Here is a 25,608-nt window from a genome sequence, read left to right as displayed (position 1 = left end):
AAGTGGGTGGTGGCATCCAGGTGGAGCTGTGTCTCTATCCTTTCCATGCCCTCTTTCCTGTCCTTTGGAGCCCAAGATAAGGGGTGCTGTGGGCAGGAAGGTATGGCATGGGCTCATAAGTGGTAGGCACAGAGCAAGCTCTCTGCACCAGCACTTTCACGAGCCCTTGCGCATCATTGCCAAAGTCAGCTATGATAGGTAGGTGTTCTGAACCATAAGCAGTGGAAAATCCCTCTCTGTGTCCTTCTCAGTGAAATGGTGGAGTCAGTCAAGATTTTCTACTTCTCAGAAAGCCAGATATTAGGAAAGTGACAAACTAATCAATATAGGGTTCAGTTGTTAAAGTGCAGGCAGATTCTGCCAAACTGGAGGCTGAGGGGACGGGTAGTTGAACTTTCTTGTGACATGTATGAGGTCATAGCTAGTGCCACATAAAAGAAAGAAAAACAGTTCATGGCTGTGAATAAATTGCTCACAGATGAAGAATCCAGTTTGCCAGTCCTGTGATGGGAGCAATCTATTCCAATGATTTGTTATGTCCCAGTGTTTGTCTTAGGCAGTACCAGAAGCATGAAAGTACAGATATAAAACCGTGAGATAATATGTAACAAAGATGTGAGAGACAATGGGCTATGACCAGTTTCCAGTGGAAAAGGCATACGGTGCTAATCTACCATGGATAGTTTCTTAAATGAGCAAGAAATTGAAAGAATATTTTAAAGTTTCCTGTTTCTTCACTGAAACAAAGTCATTCTGAAAGCCAAGCCCAGTGTAACACTTTTGTTTCTGGGTCAACCATATTATGCAAATATCTTCAAGCTCAGGTTTTAAATACCTGATCTCTCAATTTCAGTCCTTGGAGAACAGTATTCTCACCTCTTATTTATGTTTTAATTAAGTGGAATGAGTTCTGGTGTGTATAAAAACCCAATAACATTAATAAGTTTAATGGATATAAATTGTAAAGGTGATTTTTTTGGTTAGTTTTGCTGTTTTGCTCCTTTTGCATGTATTGTTGGGTTGAGCACGGTATTGCTGGTGCAGCTAAAGCCCTTGCTGAAGTAACTCAGCATTACTGACTAAAAAGAATTTATAATTAGTCTTACATTTTAGGCTGTCAAAAAGAGTGAGTTTTTCCTTTTTTTGTCTTTTTTTTTTTTTTGTTTGTTGGCTAAGCCCCAGAGACGAAGGATTTTTTTTTTTAATGTGTTTTGGATCTGCCCCAGGATTTTTTGCAACTGTAAGAGGAGAAGGTTCATGTTCTCCATAAGGTGCTGTTTGGATCCTGAACTTATTTCAGACCATTGCATTTCTTGGAGGTCAATGGTAAGACACTGATTTACATCAACTGAAGCTCTTGCCAAGAGTTGTGTGGTAGGCTGGATCCTTTCTCCAAAGACTAATTGGAGGCCATCAAACTTAATTTTGACTACTTTAGGTTCAATCTGTCTCTCTGAAAGACCAGTGAAGCTTTCCTGCTTTTCACTTCTCTTAGATTTCAGTTGTAACATATAATGCTGGCTTTCAATTGTAATTTCAAAGCGTGTGCGAGGCGCAGCGCTGTATCCAGACCCGACTGGACAATGGGGTGTGCCTGCCTTTACATCTGTCTGCAATTCCCTCGCCTGTGCTCAGTGATGCAAACCACTTTTGATGTCAGGAATATTGAGAAAACACTGTGTTACCCCCAGGCCTACACTTAGAGAAAAGGCTCAGCTCTGTCCACACTGAGGCTCTGCAGCAGGATTAGTGATTGATGAGGTCTCCCAAAGTGTCCCTTCTATTCCATGTGCAGGCTGAAAGGGTTTCATGTGCAGACTCTGTCAGAGTGTTTCAAATCCTACTGTTTGGCTTTCTTTTCCAGGTGATGAATGTTTGTATGAGAGCTTTCCAGAACTTCCCTTGCGGGAAGCGCCAGAAACTGATGGAGAGACTGCAAATGTCCAGTGTCCAACATCCATCAGCATCCAAGAGCCGTCATCTCCGGCAACCTCCAGTGAAGCTTTCACACCCAAGGAGAGCTCTCCTTACAAGGCTCCAATATACATTCCTGATGACATTCCCATTCCTTCAGAGTTTGAGCTCCGAGAATCCAACATTCCTGGAGCAGGATTAGGGATATGGACCAAAAGGAAGATTGAAGCAGGGGAAAAATTTGGCCCTTTTGTAGGAGAGCAGCGGCCACACCTGAAAGATCCCAGTTACGGTTGGGAGGTAAGATGCTGTACGTTCTTTCGGTCTGTTGAGTTCTTGTGTATCTGTAAACACAGAAATATTTGCAGAATTTGAGTCTTATCCTGTGGCAGCCAAAGCATATTTATGTGCACAAACTGCTTTGGGGCCTTTTGGGGTTTTCTGGATAGAGATGACTGTAAATTGAAAAAGAAAAAAAGTCAAATTAATATTGCTCTTCATGCATGAAATCTGTCTGGGTGGATATTGGCAGGTGATGCTTCTTTTGAGGAAAGTGAGGAACAGTTGTGTTGTTGGAACATTTCTATACCATTTTTAATCAGGTCTTGGATGGTCCTGCATTATGTCTCTGGTTGAGGGATTTGCAAAATCGCTGCATAATAGGTTTGAAATTAAACTGGATGCTGCTTTCAGGGTTGTGAATTGCCATGTTCTGTCAACAAATACCAAAATAGCCCTAAAATCCGGTGTTGTGTGGCTAAAATTGCTATTGAACAACCTTGTGCTACTAGGGGCTTCAAAAGCTGGGGGGTTGATCCTGCTTCCATTTAACTTAATGGGAATTTTGCCATTCTTTTGGTGAAGCAGGTTTGGATGCTGGTGTCATACCCAGCACACACAGTGGTGTGGTTCATATTACTTCTGCAGATGCTTTGGGAAATGCTGCTTTTCATGAAGGAGCTCATGGACTCCCTTTGGCAAGTAGAGGTGTTGGATCTTGCTTTCTCTGCCTTCAGGAGCAACATTTTCCTCACTGTGTTATCACTGTGGATCTGTCTGAGCTCCTGGTCCATGGTCAGGTCAGGGATTCAAACATCAAGTGGTGTTGCTGTTGTGTTATGATGTAACAAATGTTCCTGTATGGTTTTATTCATTGTTTTAACAATGTGCTGTAGGAACAGAGCACAATCTTGGCTTTCCATCTGTACGTTTCCTTTGGCTTCTGATAAGGGGAGCCGTGCAGGGTTTGCATGGCTCTCCAGGGGCATGGCTGACCTCTGGAGAGATGGGAGTTCATTTTCCCAGGAAAAATGGAGTTTCACTGTGGAGCAGAGCCTTGCAGATATGGTGGAAAATGGAAACTTGATTTGCTCTTAACTATCCATAAACACTAGGGCAGTTCACTCCGAACTTTCCATCCAGCTGTTTAAACTCTTGTGAGACCTGTGACAATGTGACAGAATAGTGTCAGGAGAAGTCATAGACTTGGCAGCACTCTCCTGAGTTAGCAGACTGTGATGCAATATAATTGCTGGTGAGAAATCTTTATTATTTGAAAAAGGCACCAGGAAACCATAAAATCTGACCTTTAACCACACCACAATTAAGCTCAAATATTGATAGCAGAAATTAAAGCAAAACTGTTGATACATGGCTGTACTTGCAGGTTTAACATATTCTAAAATTTTAGAGTATTTTAGACTGGACACTCAAGTGGAGTAGGGAAGGATAACCTAACTAAGACTGAGGGAAACCCATCTAGATTTTCACACCCTTAGATGCTGGCAATATGCTATGATATTAGAGACTGGTTTTCCTGCTTGAAATATTTAAGATTTTGGGGTCTGTGATATCCAGACAAGAAATGAATATCTTGATAGTGCTGGAAGCCCAGCTGGCAGCCTGAATCCCTTTCAAGCTGCAGGACTTGTACCATTTGAATAGTGTTATTTATTTGGGACAGCTGGGGCAAGCTATTGAAAAGTATTGGAGCAAAATCACACAAAATCAACAGTCAAGTCCTGCTGCAATTTGGTCACTCATCCAGAAGTATTCTGTGATGCTCAGAGGAACTTGAAACTGAATACTTTTCCAAGTGAATTAAATACATTTACTGTTGTTGAAGGGAGACAAAGAAATGCTGGTTACCAGAGTTTGCACAGTGAGTAAAATGGCACATAGTGATGGTTAGGGCTAGAGGAGGGATGTGGAGGAACCTGGTAGTGCTGGAGATGACTTTACTGATGCACCTTCCACCCCAGATGCTCATCATCACACTCCTCAGGAATCCACCACGTCCTTGGCTCATGTTTTGGATATTAAAGGGGGAAAGAAGCTGATACTGGTATGTGGGCTCAGGCAGTGCTAAAGGCAGCGTGGGATGGTGAGCGAAAGTATAATTTATTGAGGTTTAAGTATGGTCTTGGGAATCTAAGTGATTATGGTACTGCTGTTTTCTGCTTAAATGGGCACTTTTGGGCAACAAGGTGTATGTCCAGCCAGGTGCCAACAAATGGGAATTTATTCTGCTGTTGCTAATAATCCAGGTGAAATTTCATTTAAATCTTAAATGGAGGAAGGATAAAACCAAAGATTCTGTGTGGTGCTGGGTGCAGGTTTTAGGTGACCTTGTAGTATGAGAGGTTTTAAAATCTTTCCATAATGATACTTGTTTGATGAGCGAATTGCATTGATGTGGAATGTGGCACAGTACTCTCTTATGTTTGATTACCTGTAATTCCTAGAATAATTCATGGTACTATGGAGGTCAGCTGTGTCTGGTGGCTTCAGAAGGAGGGATGTCCCAACCTGTTCATGCTGCTCCTGGTCCCACAGGCCAAAGAAAGTGTTTTGCTATGTCCAAGCTCACTCGTTTCTTCACCTCTTGTGTGTAGTTCTCCAAGAAATGCATAGTGGGGTTGCACCATTGCTACTATTTGTGTACTTACCTCTTGAGCAGATTCCCCTGTGGCTGCAGAGAGAATGATCAAGTCATTGGAAAAATAAATATTTTCATTTTATCTGAGTTTAAGGTAGAACGCTGAATGTCCAATAGTGTTTGGCTTTCAAAGATGATGGAGGAGTTTTTGAGGAAAACATAAACATTGAAATAGTTTTGGTAGGAAAGATGAACAACTTCCTCAGCCTTTTTCTGATACTGCATATATTATCCATTCTGTCACAAAACATTTGCTCCTTTTTTCCAATTGTTTAGGATTGCTAGGTAGTCTACAGTCTTACACTAGAAAATTTTAACCCCAAACCCTACATTCACATTGGAGAGAAGAGTTTACGGTTAACACACAAATTTGGACTGTAACTACGTTTTTGGAAAGGACATTTTTATTCCCTTGCAAAGGGTTATCATAGTTTTGGGTATCTAGAGCTGTGGGACACTTCTGACTTCCAGTTTTTGTGGCATCCATCTGAGTTGATACTGGGATTAGCCTGTGGCAATTGGGAGAGAAGTGGAAGCTGGAGGAACTGCTGCTGTTAAATTCTGCAGCCAGGCAGTAGACGATAAAGAAAAATTTTCTGCAGGAGACTGAGGAATTTCATGGAGCCAGTTCCAAAGTTCCCCTATAGCAAGACTCCCTATGGGATCAATACAGAGTTCTGTCAGAGCAAGTCCAGGAAAACAATGTCTATTGTGTCCATTTATACAGTTCAACCATAAAACACACTCTGGGACAAAGAGAATTTGTTGTGATATCGTCGTGCTCGGGTCATGATTAGAGTGCTGTAGATCAGTTTAAATGAAAAGCCATAAATTTGAATTTTATCTCATTTTGTGGGGCTGGAGCTGAGCATTATCTAATCAGGTATTGGTTAGCTAAAGTACAAATCGAACAGGGGGTCACCGGACAAGGGGAAAGGTCGAGCTTTTTTGCAGTTTGTCACTGGGGTTTTAGTATTTGCCAGCAGCCCGAATATCTGAGGGGGTCGGGAGGCTGCTGCTCGGTGCTTGTTGGAAAAGGGAAAATTGACTGCTGCTTAATCAACAAAGAAAACAAGCTTTTAAGGGATGGCAGTAATTTTTTTCAAACAAAAGCAGGGGAACACAAATTTAGTGATTTCATCATGGTTCATGCCCTGCTATGAAAAACAACTGGGAGAGTATTTCAAAGCAAGCCTTTGAGTGGGTCGCCAAAGCACACGCACCTACCTTCGACCAGGGGACGGCCAATATCCAAATTCAGGTCTCTTGCTGCTCTAGCAAACTCAAAGTCTCATTCATAAGAACAAATTCTTCACAGCTCTTTTGATCCTAAACTTTTATTTCTTTACTAGGAGGGCAAAACCAGGAGCAATAAACTCCAATAAATCAAACCTGTCACAGAAGTAAAAAAATAGTTTAGAGCTTTATAAAGCAGCATATAATCTGTTTATAGAGCAGAGTATATTTTCCTGTCATGCCAGTGAGGCTGAAAAACAACTCATATTTGGTAGAGTATGCTTGAGCTGATGCTATTACTTCTAAATGGAAATTAGGAGGCCATTTGGCTCTTTATTTATGTCTCCTCTAACATTTTTCATGTGAGTCCTTGGAGAAAACTGCAAAGCTTCCTAAAAATTGTTCTGGAGTGCAAGTTTCCCACTAGTTTGTAGGGACTGAATTAGCTGCAGTTTGAAGCTTTAATTCTGCACTCTTTTCCTGTCTTTTGGCACTTCTAAAAATTAAATTTATTTGAGATTCTGGGATCTAGGTGTACCATATATTGCTATGAAAATTAAATAATACCTTTAAAAAAAAAAGTATAGACTTTTAGAGATGAAATCTAATATATATGCTCCCAAATCTGGGTTGTAGCACCTAAACCAATAGCTTGGTTTTCTTAGCATCCAAAAACTTCTACTGCAATCAGTGGGAGTTACTGACCAATTCCTATGTACAGATGTTAGCCCCTGCTTTTGGGTCCTCCGTTGGAAAAATCTATGCCAGAATGTTGAAAGCAGAATTTTTGATTGTTGTTTGTTCTGTTTTTAATACAAACAGAACAAAAAGTCTTGTTTTCTAAATAACTTCATGTGGAATTCACACATCTTAAAACTTGAGTTAAGCTACTCTTAAAAAACAGTGACAGTGTTGAGGGAAATAACTCCCTCGTAGTCAGGAAAATCACTCTGGGAGACAGCAGCAGATAATGGGTTTTTTTGAGAAAGGAAAAATAGAAGGAACAAAGACTTCATCACTTGTGAATATTATTCTTTGGGATATGGAGTGTGTCCTAGTGTTAAATAAAAAACCTCTTGATTTTCTGCTGTTGTCTGACACTTTCACACTGCCACTGGTCTGTGACTTTTACAGACTAAATCTTGGCTTTTTCTTGAATTGTTTTCAACAGCATTAACGTGCAAAACAGCACCACACTCAGCCAGGTGGTTAGAAAGCAGGGAAGTATAATACAGATTCCTTGCCTATATTTTCTCCTTACATATGGATTTCAGCAGTATAGAGACTCCGGGGATTTTTGCAAAATTATTATTGAAGCAAAAGCAGAAACAAGGATGTGGGTTATTCTGTTATTTGGAATTAAAAAGGAATGATTTGTTTTATAGTGGGAGGTGGGACTGCTTTTTGATCAATACAAGACCAACCTAGTCTTGCAGAGAGCGTGTTCTCCCCCAGATCAACCGATCATCCACTGCTGGCAGCTGCAGGTGGGGGTGACATCCTTACCTTGTCTTCAGCACATAGGTGATGTTTTATCCCATTTGGAGCTCAGCTTTGCAAGGCATAGAGCACTCTGGCTGAGATCCAATAAAGCACTTAGGCACAAGCTTATCATCAACAGGATTACCCAGGTGTTTGAGTTAAGCACGTGCTTAGCTGCCGTGTTAAGCTCTCTGTAAGGGACACGGTGTTCGGTGCACACGGGATGCAGTTCATGCCGAACGTCTTGCCTGGGGTGAGTGTGCATGAGGGTGCTTGAGATGGCCCCTCCAGAGCTGTGTACAAAAAGGACATTGCTGCAAGGGTTACCAGTCTGAATTCTGTTGTTTGCATCTGGGTCTTGTGGTGAGGCTGTGCCCGAGCAGAGCAGCAATAGGAGACCTGTGGCAATGCAGGCAGATGCTGCTTCATGAGCAGAGCATTGCCTTCAGAGTGGATGTCAGCACCATACCCCAGCCAGCTCCCTGGGCTTATCACCAGCTTTCTGCCTGCCTGGAGAACACAGGGTTTATAATTGCAAATGAGCAAATATTAGGTCCTTGAATAGCAAGATATGAGCAGGTGGACTTGTCATTCCGTTTGAATTAAATGTATTGACAGAAAAGGGGATCTGTTGGTCCTTTGGGTTGTTTCTTGTGGATGGAAGAGGGTGAGGACAAGAGGGATCATTCAGTGTTGGTCTGTGTTGTCTTTCTTTACTATTCCCTACTTCCACTCTTCAATTCCTCTAATTCTTTGATTGATATGATTAAGCAGTCTTGCATGGGGTTGGTGGGATGTGATGCTTTGGTCTTTTGGATAAAGACCACAACCTTCTCTTGGTCAGGCAAAGCTGCTGCATGCTTGAAGGGGAGCACAAGATCTGCAAAGCTCCCTCCTGGGCCGGCCAGGGAAGCTGCTCTCAGAAAACCTTCAGATCAATATCACACAAGGGACCTGAGGGGCTGCAGTGGGTGCTGGAAGGGAGGTGCCACTCACCTGACCCCAGAGACAGCTCTGGCACTGTGGCTGTGCTCATGGGACTGGTGAGTCTCTGAGCCAACCCAAGATCAACGTGGCAACAGCATCAGGAGGAGGTTTTTAGCCAGTGCAGGAGGCTGAGCAGCTGTTGTCATGGCACAGCTGTAAAATCTCACAAAACCTTTTGTCTCAATGAAACCTGGAATGGTTTGTGTAGAATTGACTATTTCTCCACCCACAGTGGATGCTCCACCATGTCCTTGACCTTGACGGCAGGAAACTGCACATTCCATGGCATGGTCTAAAGCCACAGAAACCTCTCTGTAGGTCTGTGTGTGTATTGCCCACAAAGCCACTGAGGTTTTAATTTAATCAGGAGGAGCATTAACTCCTGAGGGAAGCAGAGTGAAACCATAAGGGTCAAGTGGACTCAGAAGTAGGAAGGGGAGAAGGAAGTTTTGTTACCTTCTTTGGAGCAGAACCAAGAGGATGTTTCAGGAATTTGTAGTTCTCTTCAGAACAAAGAGATTTTTATTTATTTAAACACCACCAAGGTAAGTTTTGAGTTCAGTAACATTTTGTCCAAGCAGGTAAGAGCATTAAATTAATAGAGACAAAAGCTGCCACTGGACTAGATTTGAGATTATCAAATTACAAAGAAAAATAAATGAGATATGCCAGACTTCCTTTTAGAAGACAAAACTGGTAAATTGAATTTAGCCATTAAGAAAGACAACATCAGAAAGAAAAATAAAAAATATTAAACTGAAGAGAATAATAATTGCATCTAATAGAACTGACAAACAATCATATTTCTTCCCATTAAATAAATATGTTATAAAAAATTTATTATGAAATGCCACATTATGCAAGCCAGGATTCAAAGATGAGTTCTTTGCATTAAGTACAGTAGATGCCATTAAGGAAAACAGTCAATATGTCACTAAGCCACGGCCTGTAAAATTAAATTGATTTGGTAAATGTAAGTAAGATAGATCTGTTTGCTTTCATCATCAATTTTGAGAGGGTGAACAGGTGATGTCACCAACCTGGGAGCGATAAAGATGCAGGACCATCTGGAAAGCTTTGTGATGGATGGGCAACTGCTTTTGGATAGTGACAGTGCTGTGGTACTTTGTCACTTGGGATGCAGTACTTAATAACTTTTCAATACCATCATAATAAATTTCACTGCCTTATTAATATAGAAATGGTGAGTTATTACTGTGATGGCTATTGTAAATAACAAGAGATGCAGCTGTCAGAAGCTGATTGTTTGGGCATGTTTCTTTAAGCAACACAGTTGACTTGGGATAATCAGTGTATGTCTGTATCAGCAGAGTTTATTGCTCTTGTCAAAAGAAAAAGTGGCATTATTCAAAAATTATATGAAGTCCATAATAAACAAGTTTAATATATTATCAGACTTTTCCTATAAGTTTCCTAACATGGAACAATAAATCACTTTTAATAATGCCTTTCTGTGTACAATAATATCCTTATGCTGTAATAATGTCCTTTCCTAACTATTCACCAAACAGAACTTCTGAAAAAACATAAAGGCATCTCACACTCATCAGAACACTTACAAAATTAAATCTCTCTATTTCATTAAAAGGCTTCTTCTGATATAAAGCTGATGGGCTCTAGCTGTGTCTTTCTTTTTTCTGTTTTAATTGAACAGATGTAGTTAAAAGTAATCTACAACAAAGAAATACAGACAAAATTATAACCATGTGTCCCTAAACACTGGCAGGAAAGAGCATCTGTGGGTGTTTTATGAAAGCCCAGCACTGCTCCGTGACATTGCTGCTAATGTCATCGGGCTGAGGACTGGAGAGAAACAAAATGCATAGATAGCTGTTAGCAGAAGATGAATTACCAGATCAATCATTTAGCACCATTCAGAGTATTACACCATTGTTCCCTGGGAAGATAATTAAATCAATGATGTCTTTCTTATTTGTGTAAAGAGCCACGAACTTGTAAAGAATATCCAAACCTCCTCAAACATATTATTGCTGGATTTTTTTTTTTTTGTCTAAAACCCTACTGACTTTGCCTTTCAGGCTCTAGCTTTGTCCCTCTTTTCAATTAAATGTCTCTCCACCATTTCTATGACTGCTGAAAAGAGAGCCAGCAGTCTATTAACAGGCAATAAAGTTCAGGAAGCCTAAGACTAGTTTCTTGGGTCAGAGGTGAAAATTGCATACTAAATGAAACAAAGGTGTGTCTTGATGGCTCAACAAGCACTGGAGAGACGAGCATACATGTGGGCAGGAGAAGATGGTCCTCATTAAACAGAAGCAAATGAACACAGGATTTGGGGTATGGCAAGATGCTTATTAACCCAGCTGAATGCATGCACTTCAGAGGACACAGCATTGAGGTTTGATGTTTAACAATAGCATTGCAGTCTGGGCACTTGGTCTAATAAAGACATCACAAAATTTGAGCAACCGAAGAGAAGCCCAAATTTTGTTTGCTAGAACCTGCAGCTCAGGATCTGTTCGTCAGGCACATACAGAAGTATACTTATTTGGAAGCAAAAAAAGAAAGCAGTAATCGGCTAATAGGGTATTCCTACCCCAGAGAGCATTAATATGGAGCTTTATTGTTGTGACAGCCCTCATGTTTCCTGGCTGAATGGTAGGTGGCACACACGGGAGTGAGGACAGAGGTTGTCATAATCCTGCCTGACTTTATGTGATTGCACAAACTTTGGCGCATACAATACTCATTAGTTCAGGAAAGAAATACAAATGTTAAGTGGCCCTTCCTTTTAAAGCATAGACCTCGTGTTTAGTGTGGAAAGACGTAAAAGAGCCCACAAAAAGCATAACATTTCATCAGGTGAAGCCTATGGCGTAAAGGGCTCTGGTGTATAGTGGGTTTCCCAAAGTGTTGTTCTTAGTCTTAACTTGATGAAGTGTATTGGCAGCACACACAGAGTGGGCTGGGCTGGAAGCTCGGCGTGGAGCTGCTCAGGATTTCCAAAAGGAACCTTCCTATCTTCTTGAAATGGCCTCATGTGACTGATGGGCTTTCCACGAGTGTAGCTATTTGCTACACGGGTGTTTTACTAAAAAATAAATCTGCGTATTAATGTTTTTTAAGAGATTTGTGGTCACAGTATTTCAAAACCATGGTAGTAACGTTGATTTTGTGCAAAAAAAAAGTGAAACTCTCCTGGAGGGGAAAATGGAAGTTTGGGGATGGGAAAGCTTCAGCATCACTGCACTTACAGAAAATATCCTGTAAAGGTGAATTATAAGTACTGATATAGTGTTAACCTTCAAATAAGGCAAAATTTGCTTGCAAACACAGAAAAAGTGATTTTTCTTTCTAGTCTTAACTTGGCACCCACTTGTTTGGAATATCTACATGTGTAGGCAGCCAAATGAGCAGTTAGCAAGGAGGAGAGAAAACGATTTTTCAGTCTTTCTTTAATGCTAAACCCAGAAATGACCCCACCAAACCCTCTGTACCTGCAGAGCAAAATGCTGTTGATGGCTGGGCTGAGCAGTGATGTGTTCAGTGCCTTGCCTTTGAAACACACCTCCTCTCTCGCACAGAGAGCAGTATTTTGCCATTTCCCCCCTAGTTCAGATGATGTGAAGGAGGCCTTTTTTATTATTTGTTTGTAGATCTCTGGTCTCAAATTGCATTTTTGTCTACCTGCTGACCCTGGGCTGTGCCCTTCTCTTTACTTCCTTCATCCCTGTTCTCCTTCTCTCATAACTTGTGCTGCTGTTCTCCATGTTGTTCCAAAACCTTGGAGTCAGCTGGAATCCTTGTTCAGCCTTGTGAAAAACTTCCTTTTTCCTGGCTTCTTCCATTTTTTTGTGAGACCCATCTCTCTCTGCCCTTTATATCTGGCCCTCATCTTCCTCAGTTTATTTTTCAGTGGGGCAGTGCCATAATGGCATCCAGCACTGGCTGTGCATGTGGTTTGCTGACCAGGCTCTGTCTGCCTTTTAGTGCCTGAGCATATTTTAGTTTTCTACCATATCTTTTCCTTTCTCAGCTCTCCTCATGTCAAAATCTTAGTGTTCCTCAGTTCTTTTAGTATTGGGACTTTACTTTTGCTGTGGACACAGTCTGCTCATTCCTTCCCACAAACTCTTCCCTCTGCTTGAAAGACCACTAGTCCCACTCTTGGCAAAGCAGCTCAATCCCTACCAGTATGGACCCTCGCTATTCCCTTTTGGAAGCTGATTTTCTCAAGTCACCTCACCAATTCGATGGCTGGCATTGTTGCAAAAAAGGCAACATCTTAACTTCCCTCATTAAAGCTATTTTCCCTCACACTAATGCAAACAGGGATGAATAAAACATGTTTCAGGCAGATTTCACAATAGTTTAAATAATTATTAGAAGATTATGGCTTTAACAGAAGTTTCTGTGTGTAAAGAAACCCTCGTGGTAGGTATTTAGCTCAGGGAGAGTGACTTGTTTGGCATTTTCATTCAAATACTTTTGTGCTTCTCTGGTATTTTTAAGACTGGACTATCTGATCCCACCACCCATGACAACAATGCAGAAGTAGAAAACGAAAATTCTGGTTTTCAGCCCCAGCATTCCTGAATAAAATTTAGCTGATTGCAACAGTATCATTTTGGGTGTGATTTTTAGTGGGTTTGAGCTTGAATGGGTTTAGAATAGGTGCTTGAGCAGCTTTTGTCCCCATGCTAATGCCCCTGCAGCAGTGGGAGTCAGGAGGAGTGAAATGATGACCTGAAATAGCAGATGGCTCCAAACAGAGTTGGATTAATGTGAAATGGGGCCCTGGTCCCGTCCAGCCAGGAAAGCTTCAGTCAGCCTGGAGGCTCCCGTGCCCCGTCCCACCCAACATCCCCACAATCAAATCCAACACCACCGAGCCCCTGGTCCTTCTGCAGTACAGAAATCCCCCAAATGGTCTCCAGCAGCCCTGACAGCACCATGAGCCCTGTGCCATGCTGAACACAAAGCAACAGAGGGATTAAACCCCAATTTGCCCGTATTTTGATGGGCTTTGTAGAATTTTTTATATGTAACTTATACATTTGATGTGTTTGGAAAGGCTCAGTAGTACTGTTCCTCCTCCTGTGATATTGCCAGGCTTGCTCTGTAATGCTGAAGAAGAAAAAAAAAACGGCCTTAGTGTTGGGAATTATAAATAATTTGATGCAACAGGTTTAAGTTACCATTTTTGTGGTGAAAAGAAAAGCTTAGCATGATCCAGATTTTCCTTGGTTTCCTCCCATTCTGCTGAGAAGCAGAGGTATTCACATTTCTTTGTCTAACAGTTTTATAATGTCTTAAGAGATTAACAGTGAGCATGAATGAGGGGCTGAGGATTAGACGACAAAAAGCCCGAGCCGTCCACTACCTTGTTTGCACATTTTACATTTTTCAGCATTGCCGAGCGAGTATAGAAACTAAGGAAAGATAATAAGGACCAGAGTCCCAAAAGTGTTTAGTGATTCAAAAAAATTCAGATGCCATGTCAGAACTGACAGAATGATGGAGCATTATGTGGCAGGACCCACTTTTTTGTCTTAGGGTAAGCTCTCGCCCTGAGTGAATGCAGATGTTATCGCAGGATCCCAGACAGACAGTCAGTGAAATGTGACAAGCTGTCAGCAAAGTTACACTACGTTGAGTTTGCTAAAATATCCCAAAGCTTTATATATGGCCTTTTTTTTATTATTATTATTTTATATATATATATATACATATAAAACTGTTAGCTCAATCAGTTGGGAGGTTAAAAAAAAAGAAAAAGGATGAAAAAAGAAATGGTTACAGTAATCTTTCCAGTCGGGAATCCTTTGAATGGTTCAGACGTGGCTGTAAAATTTTTTTGAGTAGGGGGAAAATGATTATCTGAAGTATTTGGAAGGTTACATTGGCATCAGTGAGATTTGTGAAGGCAAAGCGCAGGGTAAGGCTGTTAACCACATGTCATACTGTGTCAGTCATTCCCCGAATGATTTGGGTATTTACCCCTGTGAAATGCTTAGTCAAATCAGTAATAGCAGCCAGCAGAAGTAAACCTTACCCGTGCTCAGCTTGGTTTTCTCTTTAGCAGGGTATCAGCTTCAAAACGGGGGAGTTATAAGCAATTATAATTCCTTTACTGTTTTTTTTTTTTTTTAACCTCAAAATTAGACGCAAACAAGCTGGTAAAATTGCAAACTGAATAGTAAAAAGGATGTCAAGTGAACTGATTAAAACATGCTCCAAAAATAAAAATATATGTCAGGGCAAATCAATGCAAATGATCTGAATTCAGATGCTCTGAAGTCATAATGAGGCTCAGAAAATGACTTTTGTTTTGAATTTTGGGCCTTTGAGAGATATTTGATTTGTAAATATTGTAACAAGATATAAGCTTTTAAAATTTTGTGTAGAAAAAGAAGGGCCCCGTTCTCCATAATCCAAAATATTTAACTTTCAAGGAATGTGCAGGGAAGTGATGTGCTTGCCGTTTTCTTCTTTTAATACTTCATTATGTAGAAAATAAAAATATAATCTGGGAAAGTCAAATATTTTTACACATGCAACTGATTTTCACTGTTGAATTAGGACTGACTCAGATTCAAGCTTTTACATAATTAGAGGACAGGGAGCCTAAAATACTGATGTTTTCAATTTATTTCACAGCTTTATTTTAAAGGTATATTTCCTCATACAGGCAAGTAGATTTTGATTTGAAAATACTAAAGTAAATTGCATATCTCTTTTGTAAGTAATTATATATATCACTCAGAGAAACCCCTTAATAGTCTCTATTCTTGTCTTATTACTGTTAACTTAAGCCTAAATTTAATGAGAAGGCTGTTTATAGTGGCACAAACTAATATATTTGCTAGAATAGGAGTTGCAGTACGTTTGTTCTCCTGGAAGTAGAGCAGAATAATGCGTGTGATTTATAATCAATTTAGGTCTGCTTTGGAATAAGATGATCTTACATTATTTGTTTCCATACAGCAAAAATATTAATTTACTTCTAGAGGCAGGGGAGGAAGGGAAACGTAGGCAGCCACAATTTAGTGCAATTTGTGTTACAACAAAATATATTACCAGCCAACACAACAACCTTCCAGACTGGGAAAAATGGGATGCAAAGACACTTAGGAGATAACATCTCCCATAGTGTTTTTGCAAAAAAAACCCCAACAAACCCTCGAAGTAAACAATCCAACTAAATTATGCATATGGAGGAAATGATTGAGAATATGTTTAGCTGGTAATCGCACTCATGCCGAAGTTTTAAATTTCATCTGTCTGCTCAGATCTATTGTGATCCATTAAGTGGCTTCCTTTTTTTCCGACAAATTGAATGCTGCAACTGCAAGGAGCTCTTTTGTTCTTTTAATTCAGTCAGCATGGAAATGATTTTCTCATTTCAGGCCCTTTTCTGTCCTCTCTTCATTGTGTCAATAAAATAGAGTTGTGCAGAGCTGCTCTAATCAGCTTAGAGTGCTAATTCATTGCACTGGGATGCTATCTGGGTCCGGCTACAGGTGGGCACTATAAGGGGTCAGTCTCCAGGGGAGTCTAATTGTGTCTCTCTTGGGTCTTGTTTGTGGAATAACTCAAATCTCAAACCCTGGCTTAAGAAAGGAAGGGAAAATGCACAAACAGCGGCATGCAGGGGCACAAACCGTCTCTAGATCCACCACTCGGTCTCAAAGTTTTTTCTGTTTTGACACTGAGGAAGGGAATGCTTTAGTACAGAGGAAAAAAGATTGATAAAAAACTTTGTAGATCAAATATAAATTTATGAAGGAATGTGGTCATTTTGAGATACAGGTGTGCAAGAGGGAAAGGAATGCTTTGGTGCTGGCGAGGGGTTTTGGGGGAGCCTTGCCTCTAAATTTTTGAGGCTTTCAAAAGGCTAACTAAAACCTAGAAAATATTGAAATTACAAATCCCCTCTGCATGTGCCAGTGGTGGTCTTGAGCAAGCTTTTTGCCAGGTATAAGGGCATGTGGATTGTGAGGGATTCTGCCCAGCCCTGAGGAGCCCAGGGAATCCTCAGGCAAGCAAGGCAGGGACCCTGGGTGCCCCAGTCCCACTTCAGTGCCTGGTCCCCATGGCAGCCCTGTCCTCCCAGTGTGGAGGGGCTGTGCTAGCAGCAGGAGGTGATGCTTTCTGCTGGAGACTTCGTGTCTTATGTTGGGTTATGTCAGAGAACAGATTGGGAATGACCAAGAGAGGAGCAGTGCAAGGGGAAGGGAAACCTCACATTTGTCTTCTGCCCCAATATCACGCAGTTTGGCCTCGGAACTGTCCCTGACACACGACAAGCAGGCTACAGGCTTTGCTGGTTTGGTTTTGGTTTTTTTACTAGATGTATTTGTGTTTACTGCTAACCACAAAAAAAATCTGAGAAGAGACACTGATGGGGAAAAGGAGAGGGAATGCCCAGTGAATCTCCTGTTTCTTGCCACCTTGTCCCAGGGTGGGGGTGCAGGAGCATCTGCCCTGGGCTGTGTCCTTGGCTCTGCCAGTTCTGCAGCTCTAGGACAGCCCTGGCACCTCTTTCATCAAGTACTGATCAGAAACTGCCCAAATTTCCCAGACAGACATGCTAGATGCTGCCAAATATCTTCCTGAAGCAAGGCCAGCAACCCCAGCACAGCTCTGCTCCCAGCGGTTGCTATGCAAGCCTACAGAGATGTACATAGATGAGTTATAGGTCTCCTACCAAAAAATTTCTCAGTGTCTTAAGGATGGCAGAGCAGCCCTGGCACATCCCCTGGCTGGGGAGGAAGGGCATGGCTCATGGCAGAGCAGCCAGTGACTCTGCAGAAAGAAAAATGCAGTAAAAGTGCTAAAGAAAACTGAACAAATCATAAATTTCCTTAATAGTGCAGCAAGAGGTGAAAAGCTGTTTATTTGGACAGCATTTTGCTTTTAAATTAGCATGAAGATTTTCCCACAGAATGCATTTCCCTTGCCCATAATTGTTCATTCGAAAAAAAAAAAATGGGCACTTCTTGGAATGACTTAAAAAAATCTCAGTTCTGAAAAAAAATATTGGGTTCCTCCCAGACCCTTTTTCTCCTCTGTGTGGCTGAGGTTCTCCGTGGTTTGTGTGGGGGAAAAGTGGGCAGGTCATGGCTGTGGCACATGGCCCTGGGGCAAGAGCAGGTCCTCCCTGGAGCACAGCGGGTTTGAGGAACGGGGATGTGAAAAAGTCTCCCAAAAGCTGGTGCTTTTCCTACAGAGAAGCAGTGCTGGCTCAGAAATACAAAATGAGCTCTGCAGGGCATCAAAGCCTCATCCTTGGCTACTTCCATGACTGCAGTCCTCCTTCACTCCTAACTCAGCCTGAGTTTGGGCAGGACTGTTCCCCACCGGTGGATTTCCTATGGGAGATGTTGATCTATTGTGGTTTTGTGGCAGAGCCGCCACCGTGAAAATTAATTAACATACCTGAAGACACCCCTGAGCAGGAAATCATAGTGCTGCTCTGTGATTCAGGGGTGAATAGGATCTCTCTATTATCAAAAACTCCATCAGGGAAGAGGAAATTAAGTTCCTAATTAGACAGTGTCCAAAGGAAGAAGTGAGGCATTGAAGAGATGAAGAAAATTGAGAGGTAGCTGATGCCCGTATCAGGCTAATGATAGAAAAGGAAATAGTAGAGCTTGAAAGGTCGCTGACCTTATTAGGCTTGGAGAAAAGTAGTAGATCTTCAAAAGCTTTCACCTATGATAGGTTGACAATGTGTGAAGTTCTCAAGATGGTCAGAGAGGAAAGACAGCTCAGAAAGAGCATGGGAACAAATTAGGTAGATTACAGTGAACTGCAGAGATACAGCATGAAAAGCATATTTGGAAAAGAGAGGAATTCAAAGGAGAAACAGCCAGAAATGTTTCATTTCTTGGTGAGATCTATTTTCACTATGAGTACAGGATTTTCTTTCCCACTTAGTAGTTTTATTTTTTTTACCATCAATTAAACTCAGTAATGATCCCTCACTGGGTTTAACATTTCCCTAATAAAGTCTTTGCTTTCTGCTAAACTGAAATATTTCAGTGGTAGCCAACTCTGAATATTAACTTCAGTGAGATGAAGATAGTGTGTTGCTAATAATAACTTCAGCATTAGTTTTTGAATATAAGAACACTTAGTGAAAGTATTTTAGATCCCTTAGTGGCAAGAGACTTTTACCTTGGTATACCAAACCTGGCCAGCTGCAAGAATTTTAAAGGCTGTTACAGGCTATTTTCTCAGTAGGTAAAAACTCCCTGGCTCTTTAAATGAGATATTACAAGAAACAAGTCTATAGCAAGTCAAATGAAATGCCCCTAAAACCTGCCTCCTCCCAGCCTCTCTTCCTGCAGCAGTTTCGTGCTGTCCGTAGGTGATTTCTCGGAGCCAGCAAGGCCTGATTAAAATCCTCCCTGCTGGTTCATGTACAAACATGGCTTTGAGTTTAGAGGTAAAGTTGCTTCTCTGTCTTTCTGGTAAATGCTTAAGTTTTCTTGTTCTGACCGTTGGTATGAAAGGGGGAGAAGGAATGCAAAGAAGAGGAAATTAAAAATACAGCACTGCACATTTTTCATGCAACAGGACCAGTCCATTTACAATGTAACATAACAGCAGTTTTTCAATCAAAATAAATGAGGACAAATTCTCTGCTGGTAAAAGTAGATGTAGCACCATGACTTTCCCTTAACGTAAGCAGAGCACGATCCACTCCAACATAATAAACTCAATGTAAAGACAGAGCATGAAAAAACCTGAATTTTTTCTTTTGCTGGGAGCAAATTTAATGGCTTTTTTTTTTAAAGCTGTGTGAATAACAGGGCTGTTTTTAAGTAAACACCTTGTATTATGAAATTAAACCCCCCCTTGCAGACAAATGCTACCATGTGGCATTTGACAACTAAGACAAAGATGCTTCCTGAATTTAAAGCTAACACTTTTATCATCAGAAGGAAAAACAGACTTGAGTGCACTTCCTATCTTTTTCTGGAGTTTGTGGTCCCTTCCTGACGCAGAACCACCTTGAAGGACTCCAGCCTGGAGGCCAGAAGTGTTGCTGTACCCGTGGCCAGGAGCACAGCACGTACCTGCTTCCCTTGGAGGGCTCTGTGGAACAGATTCCGGGTGCTCAAGATCCCGGAGATGGGGAAGGGCTGCCATCCCTGATTAGGTGTGGTTTGTAATGGTATCGTCCTGTTTTCACTCACCACGGTAGAACATTTCTACCGGGCTAACAAGGCATGGGGTAATGAGAAACATGCCAAGTTTAAGGGAAAGAAGAGTCGAACCTTCGTACAGGAAACAAATGTGATCAATTACCCCAAGTGCAGAGCTCACAGATACCTTATCTTAAGACTCCTTAAAATAAGAACTTGATTGTTTCCAAATGTGTCTAAGAAGTTAGTGATAGAAGCACATTAATGCGAGAGACACGGGAAATTTTATTACCTCCAAAAATTGTCATTATTACTTGCGTCTAAAGATATGGAGGAATCAACACAACTGTCTAACACAAGATCGTGGCAATAAATCCACAACTCCCTGGGCATGTGCAGGCTGTATGTAGAAGCAGATTTTCAGCACTATATTATTGCAGTCATTAAGCCATATTTCAAAATCTACCAGTATTTATCACAACATGAAAACCCTCTTTTGTAGTTTCCTTTTTGGTTTGGTTTGGTTTTGTTGGCATCGGACTTGCTTCTTTTCTTCAAATATATTAAAGAAGTTTTGCTGGTTGACTACTCTCTTTGTAGGTGCTACACCATCTGTAGAAAGCTACTGAGCTTGGGCTGATACTGGAGATCATTAGCTGAAATATCTGACAAACAGGGTGTTTTCTAAAGATGCATTAGGAGCAGGGAGAAATGTGCAATGGCCAGCTCATACTGAGGTATGAGCTTTGACCTGAAGATATGTGACTCTCTCCAACGTTTATTTTGTAAATCTGGAATGCTTAAGACAGGAATATATTGTTTTTCATGGAAGTGCTACTGTAGGTAGGGACATCACCCATGGATGAATTAAGAGGAGAAGGGAAGCCACTGCAGAAAATCTAACGTGCTCTTCCCCTGCTTGCAATTCCCTTTGGCATCAGCAGGAGTTGTGTACAAGATCTGATGAAGTATATGACCTAAAAATCACAATTCTGTTAGAGTAACTCTCTGAGATGAACATGATACCTTGTGTGGGTGCATTTACACAGGCTGAGACCTCGTCTCCAGAGCAAGGCAGTTTTGCCAGTGGTTTTAACAGGAGTAACACCAGCCTCTTGCATTTCTACCCACAATGGTATTCCTCAGGAAAGCAGTTTAAAAGCTGGGCTCTCAGGACTGATGCACCAGTAGAAAAAATCAAACTACAGTGTTAGTGGGTTTTGTCAGTAAGGAGTCCAGATTGGATTTCAAAGGTGTCTGTTCTCTTATACATCCACACCTGATCCACCTTTGCATAACGTGTACTGAAATGAGGGCTGGAACATTTAAGTTGTGCTAGACATCTCTTGACATAGGTGTTGCTGTGTGAAGGGTGTTATTGCATCATTCAGCAGGGGCTTGTTTCCTTTAAAACCTGTTTGCCTCTCTCCTGGCATCATCTTTAGCATGGTATTCTGTTTGGTGTTGTTGTTTCATGTTGACATGAAAAAGTAAGCTGTTTTAACATTCATGCACATTTGCTAATTCCAAAAGAATGAAGTGTTCATCACAAAGAGTTGTTTAGATGCAGCTAAACCCTTCAGACATGCTTATTACAGTGATGCATGTTACAGGTGGGCATTTCTGGGGACAGCACTAAAATGTTTAAAAAAGAAGTTTCAGGCATTCGCCTGGAATTATATTCAATACCAACCTGTTATAGTTTATTAAAGTTCTGCACTTTAGCCTGGAGACATTTGCCAGTACCAAAGTAATGGCTGCTTTAACATCCGTGTACAAAAGTGGAATTTAAGAGATTAACTTGCATTTGACCTACTTCAGCTCTCCTGGTAATGAGGGATGCAGAGGCACAGAATTAATTTCTCTCAATTTGTGGCTCTCAGGGGTGCTGCTAAGTTTGAGAGTGCTTGAATTTTAAGAGTCTCCTGGTGTGTTGAGAAGGTTTTGTTACTGCACAGAGTTCTGTTAGCGGCAGGGACTGAAGTGCCAGTTTTATCTATCTGATTAATAGCCTGATGGAGTTCTAGTGTATCTTTGAAAGAAAAAACCATATTTTCTCTCCCACTTGAAGGGCATTTTTTCTTACATACCCTGATTCTCTTTCACCTCCCAGTAACAGCTCGAAACAGCCAATGGACTGAGAAATGTCTGCTGGGCCTAACTTTGTCTGCAGCTCTCACACCAGACTTGTCTCACCTTTCCAATAATCTGAGTTTTAGTCAAGATCTGTTGAACCTGTGCTGTGTGTGATATTAATAGGCTGCTTCTAGCAGGATGTACAACTCTGGGTGATATTATTCGGACTGATGTGATTTTAAAAGTCAGCAAATGACTGTGCAATTATTACTCCAGTGCTGCATCTTTACCTCAGCATTAATGCACCCGAAGAGATTTTTGGCGAAGCAATTTATACTCTCGTGAAATTGGCTGTAACTACTGAATGTACAATGTGTCCTTTTCTCCCCGAGTTTGAAAGGTCTGGCTTAGTTCCTTATCAATACACTTCATCCCTCCTCTTCCTCTTCAAATAAGTTCTGTTCAGTGGAAGCTTTCTTTGTGCAGGATCTATTCCGACAGGATGTGATTTATTCCAAGCTCACTGCAGTTTATCAAGGAAATAAACAGACAAAGCAATAAGATGGGTAGGTACCAACCTGTATCAAATATACTTTTGGTATAGGATGATAAAGATAAAAGATTTCTAAAGCTTTTAAAATAATTTTTTATTGATTTATCACATGGGTATGGTGGTATTGAGAGTTTATCTTTCCTAGAAATTTTTAAATAAAGGCTACTTCTGCTTCTCTGAGATCTCCAATAAAATTATAGCACAGGGGAGTCTGGAGAGAGAAATTAATGGGAAAATTTACCAATAAGCACAATATTAGGCACCTTCCACTTAACAGCAAAAATCTATATTATTAACTCTGGTGAAAGAAAACATAAATGTTTGTGTCTCATAACATATGTAAGGGAACCAACAGATGTGCCAGAACCCATATCAACATGTGCAATGCCCTTCTCCTGGAATGCAGTTGTATTGTGTAACATGACCCTATCAATTTAATAGAGACTAATTGTCCTCAGCTCCTTTTGTGGAAGTTCACAAAGCCTTTGCCAGGTTTCGGTGTCAGATCCTCCTCCCCAAAACCTGTGAAACACAGCTTCCCTTTGGGGCTGTGATCTGTCAACAAACTGGTTCTAGTGGCTTTTTTTCAGCAAGCCTGGCCTGACCAGTGCTTCTCCCTTAAGGAAAGGGCTGATATTTTTATTTCCAGGCTTAGAAATTCAACATTGCTGAATTCAAGAGGTTTTATACGGAGAGCTCTTCTGCAGGGCTTCCTGTACTGGGAGGCACACAGACATACCTCGATGCAGTTGCTTTTGATGTGTGTTTTCAGAAAGTCATGAAGGAGTTTCTTGGCTTTTCAAGAGGCAAAAAAAATTTGACCATTTTGATGCTTTACTTTTAAAACATAAACTAGTGTTTCTGGGATGAGTTTTTAAAACAAGTGTCAAGACTACCTATTTCAACTCTGCAGAAGCATACCTTGCTATGACGTGCTTTCTTGATTTTGTGGAAATTTTTAAAGATTATGTATTAAAGTTTTGTAAAAAAAAAAAACCCTTGAAATTTTTTTATTTTAAATGTGTCTTACTCTTCTTTCATCTGGTGGAAAGCTTTAGTCATTGCCATGCATGCAACAAGGCCAGTGCCCAACCCACTGTACAGAGTTAATGTCCTGCAATTTTTCCCTGCTCCTGAGAGTCGGAGGGAGTTTCCAGCTCCACTTTTCCTAGCAGCTGCCAACGTTGTCAGCACTGATCTGTCAGAAAGGATTTTTCCTGGCAAAACTTTGAAGCTCCTTTCTGACATCCCCAACAAACTAATTGTTGTCTCCTGCTTCTGAGAGCCCTCTGAAGTCCCAACGAGTTAGTGTCTTCTCAAGAGATGAGAAAGGGGACTCACAAAATCAATTTATCAGGCTATTACGCATTGTCATCAGCCAAAACAAAAACCTGCTAAAGACAGGAGAAAAAGAAGGAGAAATGGGTCTCTGAGAAAAGGTTACAGAACATCCATCTTCTCTCCTCTTCCGATTGTTTCCTTTCTTTACCCATTTTCATACCCATTTCCCTCCACTAAAAGACACTTTATGACAAGCATTGTAATCTCTTTAGACCGGGGGGAACCTCTTCTTTAGGACCAAATCTTTGCAAGGCGTGAGTGACAGCGGGAAGGGGTCCAATTGCCACTGAAGACACTTCGGCAATAAATCATCCACCCTGGCATCAAGTGGCTGGACTTGTCCACGCTTCCCGATGGCCACCAGCTCCTGGCGGTGACAAAACATCCATTGTCAGCGCCCAGCAGCCCCATTCCCTCCTTCTCCCTGCCGAGGTTTTAACTTCACCCAGGGCATAAGAAACAGATTATCATGTTGGCAAAGAAAAAGGGGGAAATTCTGCCACGGGTGGGAGAGGGGACACGCGAAAACGACACTATGGCCACGTACTTCTGTAAGCTCAAAACAATAGTGGAGAGTGGAAAAGTGCCGTCAGGGCTTTATTGGTAATTACTAAACTGTCTTTTGAAAGCCTCCAGCCCAGACAGTGATTTTGCTGGTGTGTTTTAAAGACTTTCCATTTCCAGGTGACCTCTGGTGCTGTGGTTACTCTTTAACCAAGGCAAGGCAGTGATTGGAGGTGTGTGCTGTTCTGAGCACAACAGCTCTTCACCAGACAGAACAATCTTAAGGAGGAAATACTGGATGGAAAAATAAGTGCTTCTCACCCAGATAGAAAGATTGGAGCATGTTTTGGATTCTTTCAGGCCAAACCCAAAGATCTTTGCATTGTCAAGTTATCACACCGAATACCATCACTTTTTTATCATTCGCAGTTAAATTGCCATGAGGGGAGCTAAAAAAATGCACCTGGTTTGTTCCACTGAGGGGTCTGTGCACTGCTGTTGCATAAAAGACATTTGCAGATAAGTTGTAATCAGCTCAGAGTTACATATTAACCGATGAATTATGGTAAAGAGGGGAATAAAAGACTGTAGTGGGATGAGTCTTTAAATCTGAAGCCCCTCAGAAGGTCACCAAAGGATAAGAGTAGCAGAATATTTATCACAGCTGCATTTTTATCCTTATTGATTTTCCCCTCAGTGTCATTGGGGTGTTTTCTTTAAAGAAATGAGCTGGACAACACTAACCATTTATTAATTATTGTTGATGCTTGGAAAAATGACCCCTTCTCTCAAGAATGCTCCTCAGCTTGGTGTACTTGCTAAATGCAATGCAAGAGAGGAACTTGACTCTGGAAATTTAAATAATGAATTAGTTAACGTGCCATTGACCCCCTTAATCTGTTGTGGCAAGTGGAAACCTATGTGCATTTGTTTCTCTATGTGCTGTTGTTCTGTGTGTCCCTGTTCTCAATGATAAGATCCATTTTGGGATATGAGAATGCAATAGATATTAAAAAAAATAAATGTCTGGAGCTCCATATTCAGGCATACATGACTTTCATTATCATAAGAAATATAGAGATTATATCATCCTTCCAAATATCGACTAGCCTGGAGGTGAATAGTTTTTGTTGAGTGAGTGAGTAAAACATCATTAGTTTTTTCATGATCACCATGGGAAAAGCTGACAAGCAGATTTTTCTGTTGGCTGTTATATTTTTGTGACAATTTTGTAAGGCTGTGTTATACAGTTCTCCACATAATGAAACTCCTTTGTAGTTTAGTAACAAGGAAAAAATATTATTCCTTTTCTTTTTAACTGTAAATTGATTAGGCTTCTCTGAACCTGGCAAAAGTAACCAGCACACTCTGTTTTAACATTTTGAATTATTTAATGAAAAGCCTTTAAGGTCTTTGGATTCACAGTCAAATCGCTACAG

General features: G+C 41.0%; 1 protein-coding gene across 5 annotated transcripts in view; it reads left to right on the top strand.

Annotated features, from left to right (window-relative positions):
- MECOM (MDS1 and EVI1 complex locus) overlaps positions 1–25,608 on the top strand; it is a 327,724-nt gene that overhangs the window by 144,002 nt on the left and 158,114 nt on the right. For all 5 annotated transcript variants that reach the window (XM_039557123.1, XM_039557119.1, XM_039557124.1 and 2 more), the window contains exon 2: positions 1,865–2,214. In XM_039557123.1, coding sequence (XP_039413057.1) covers positions 1,865–2,214 — 350 coding nt within the window. The remainder of the gene's footprint in view (positions 1–1,864; positions 2,215–25,608) is intronic.

The sequence above is a fragment of the Corvus cornix genome, chromosome 9 (genome assembly GCF_000738735.6).
Source record: "Corvus cornix cornix isolate S_Up_H32 chromosome 9, ASM73873v5, whole genome shotgun sequence".
Classification (NCBI taxonomy): domain Eukaryota; kingdom Metazoa; phylum Chordata; class Aves; order Passeriformes; family Corvidae; genus Corvus; species Corvus cornix.
The sequence above is the reverse complement of the archived record's forward strand: the minus strand, read 5'-3'. Positions and strand labels throughout refer to the sequence as shown.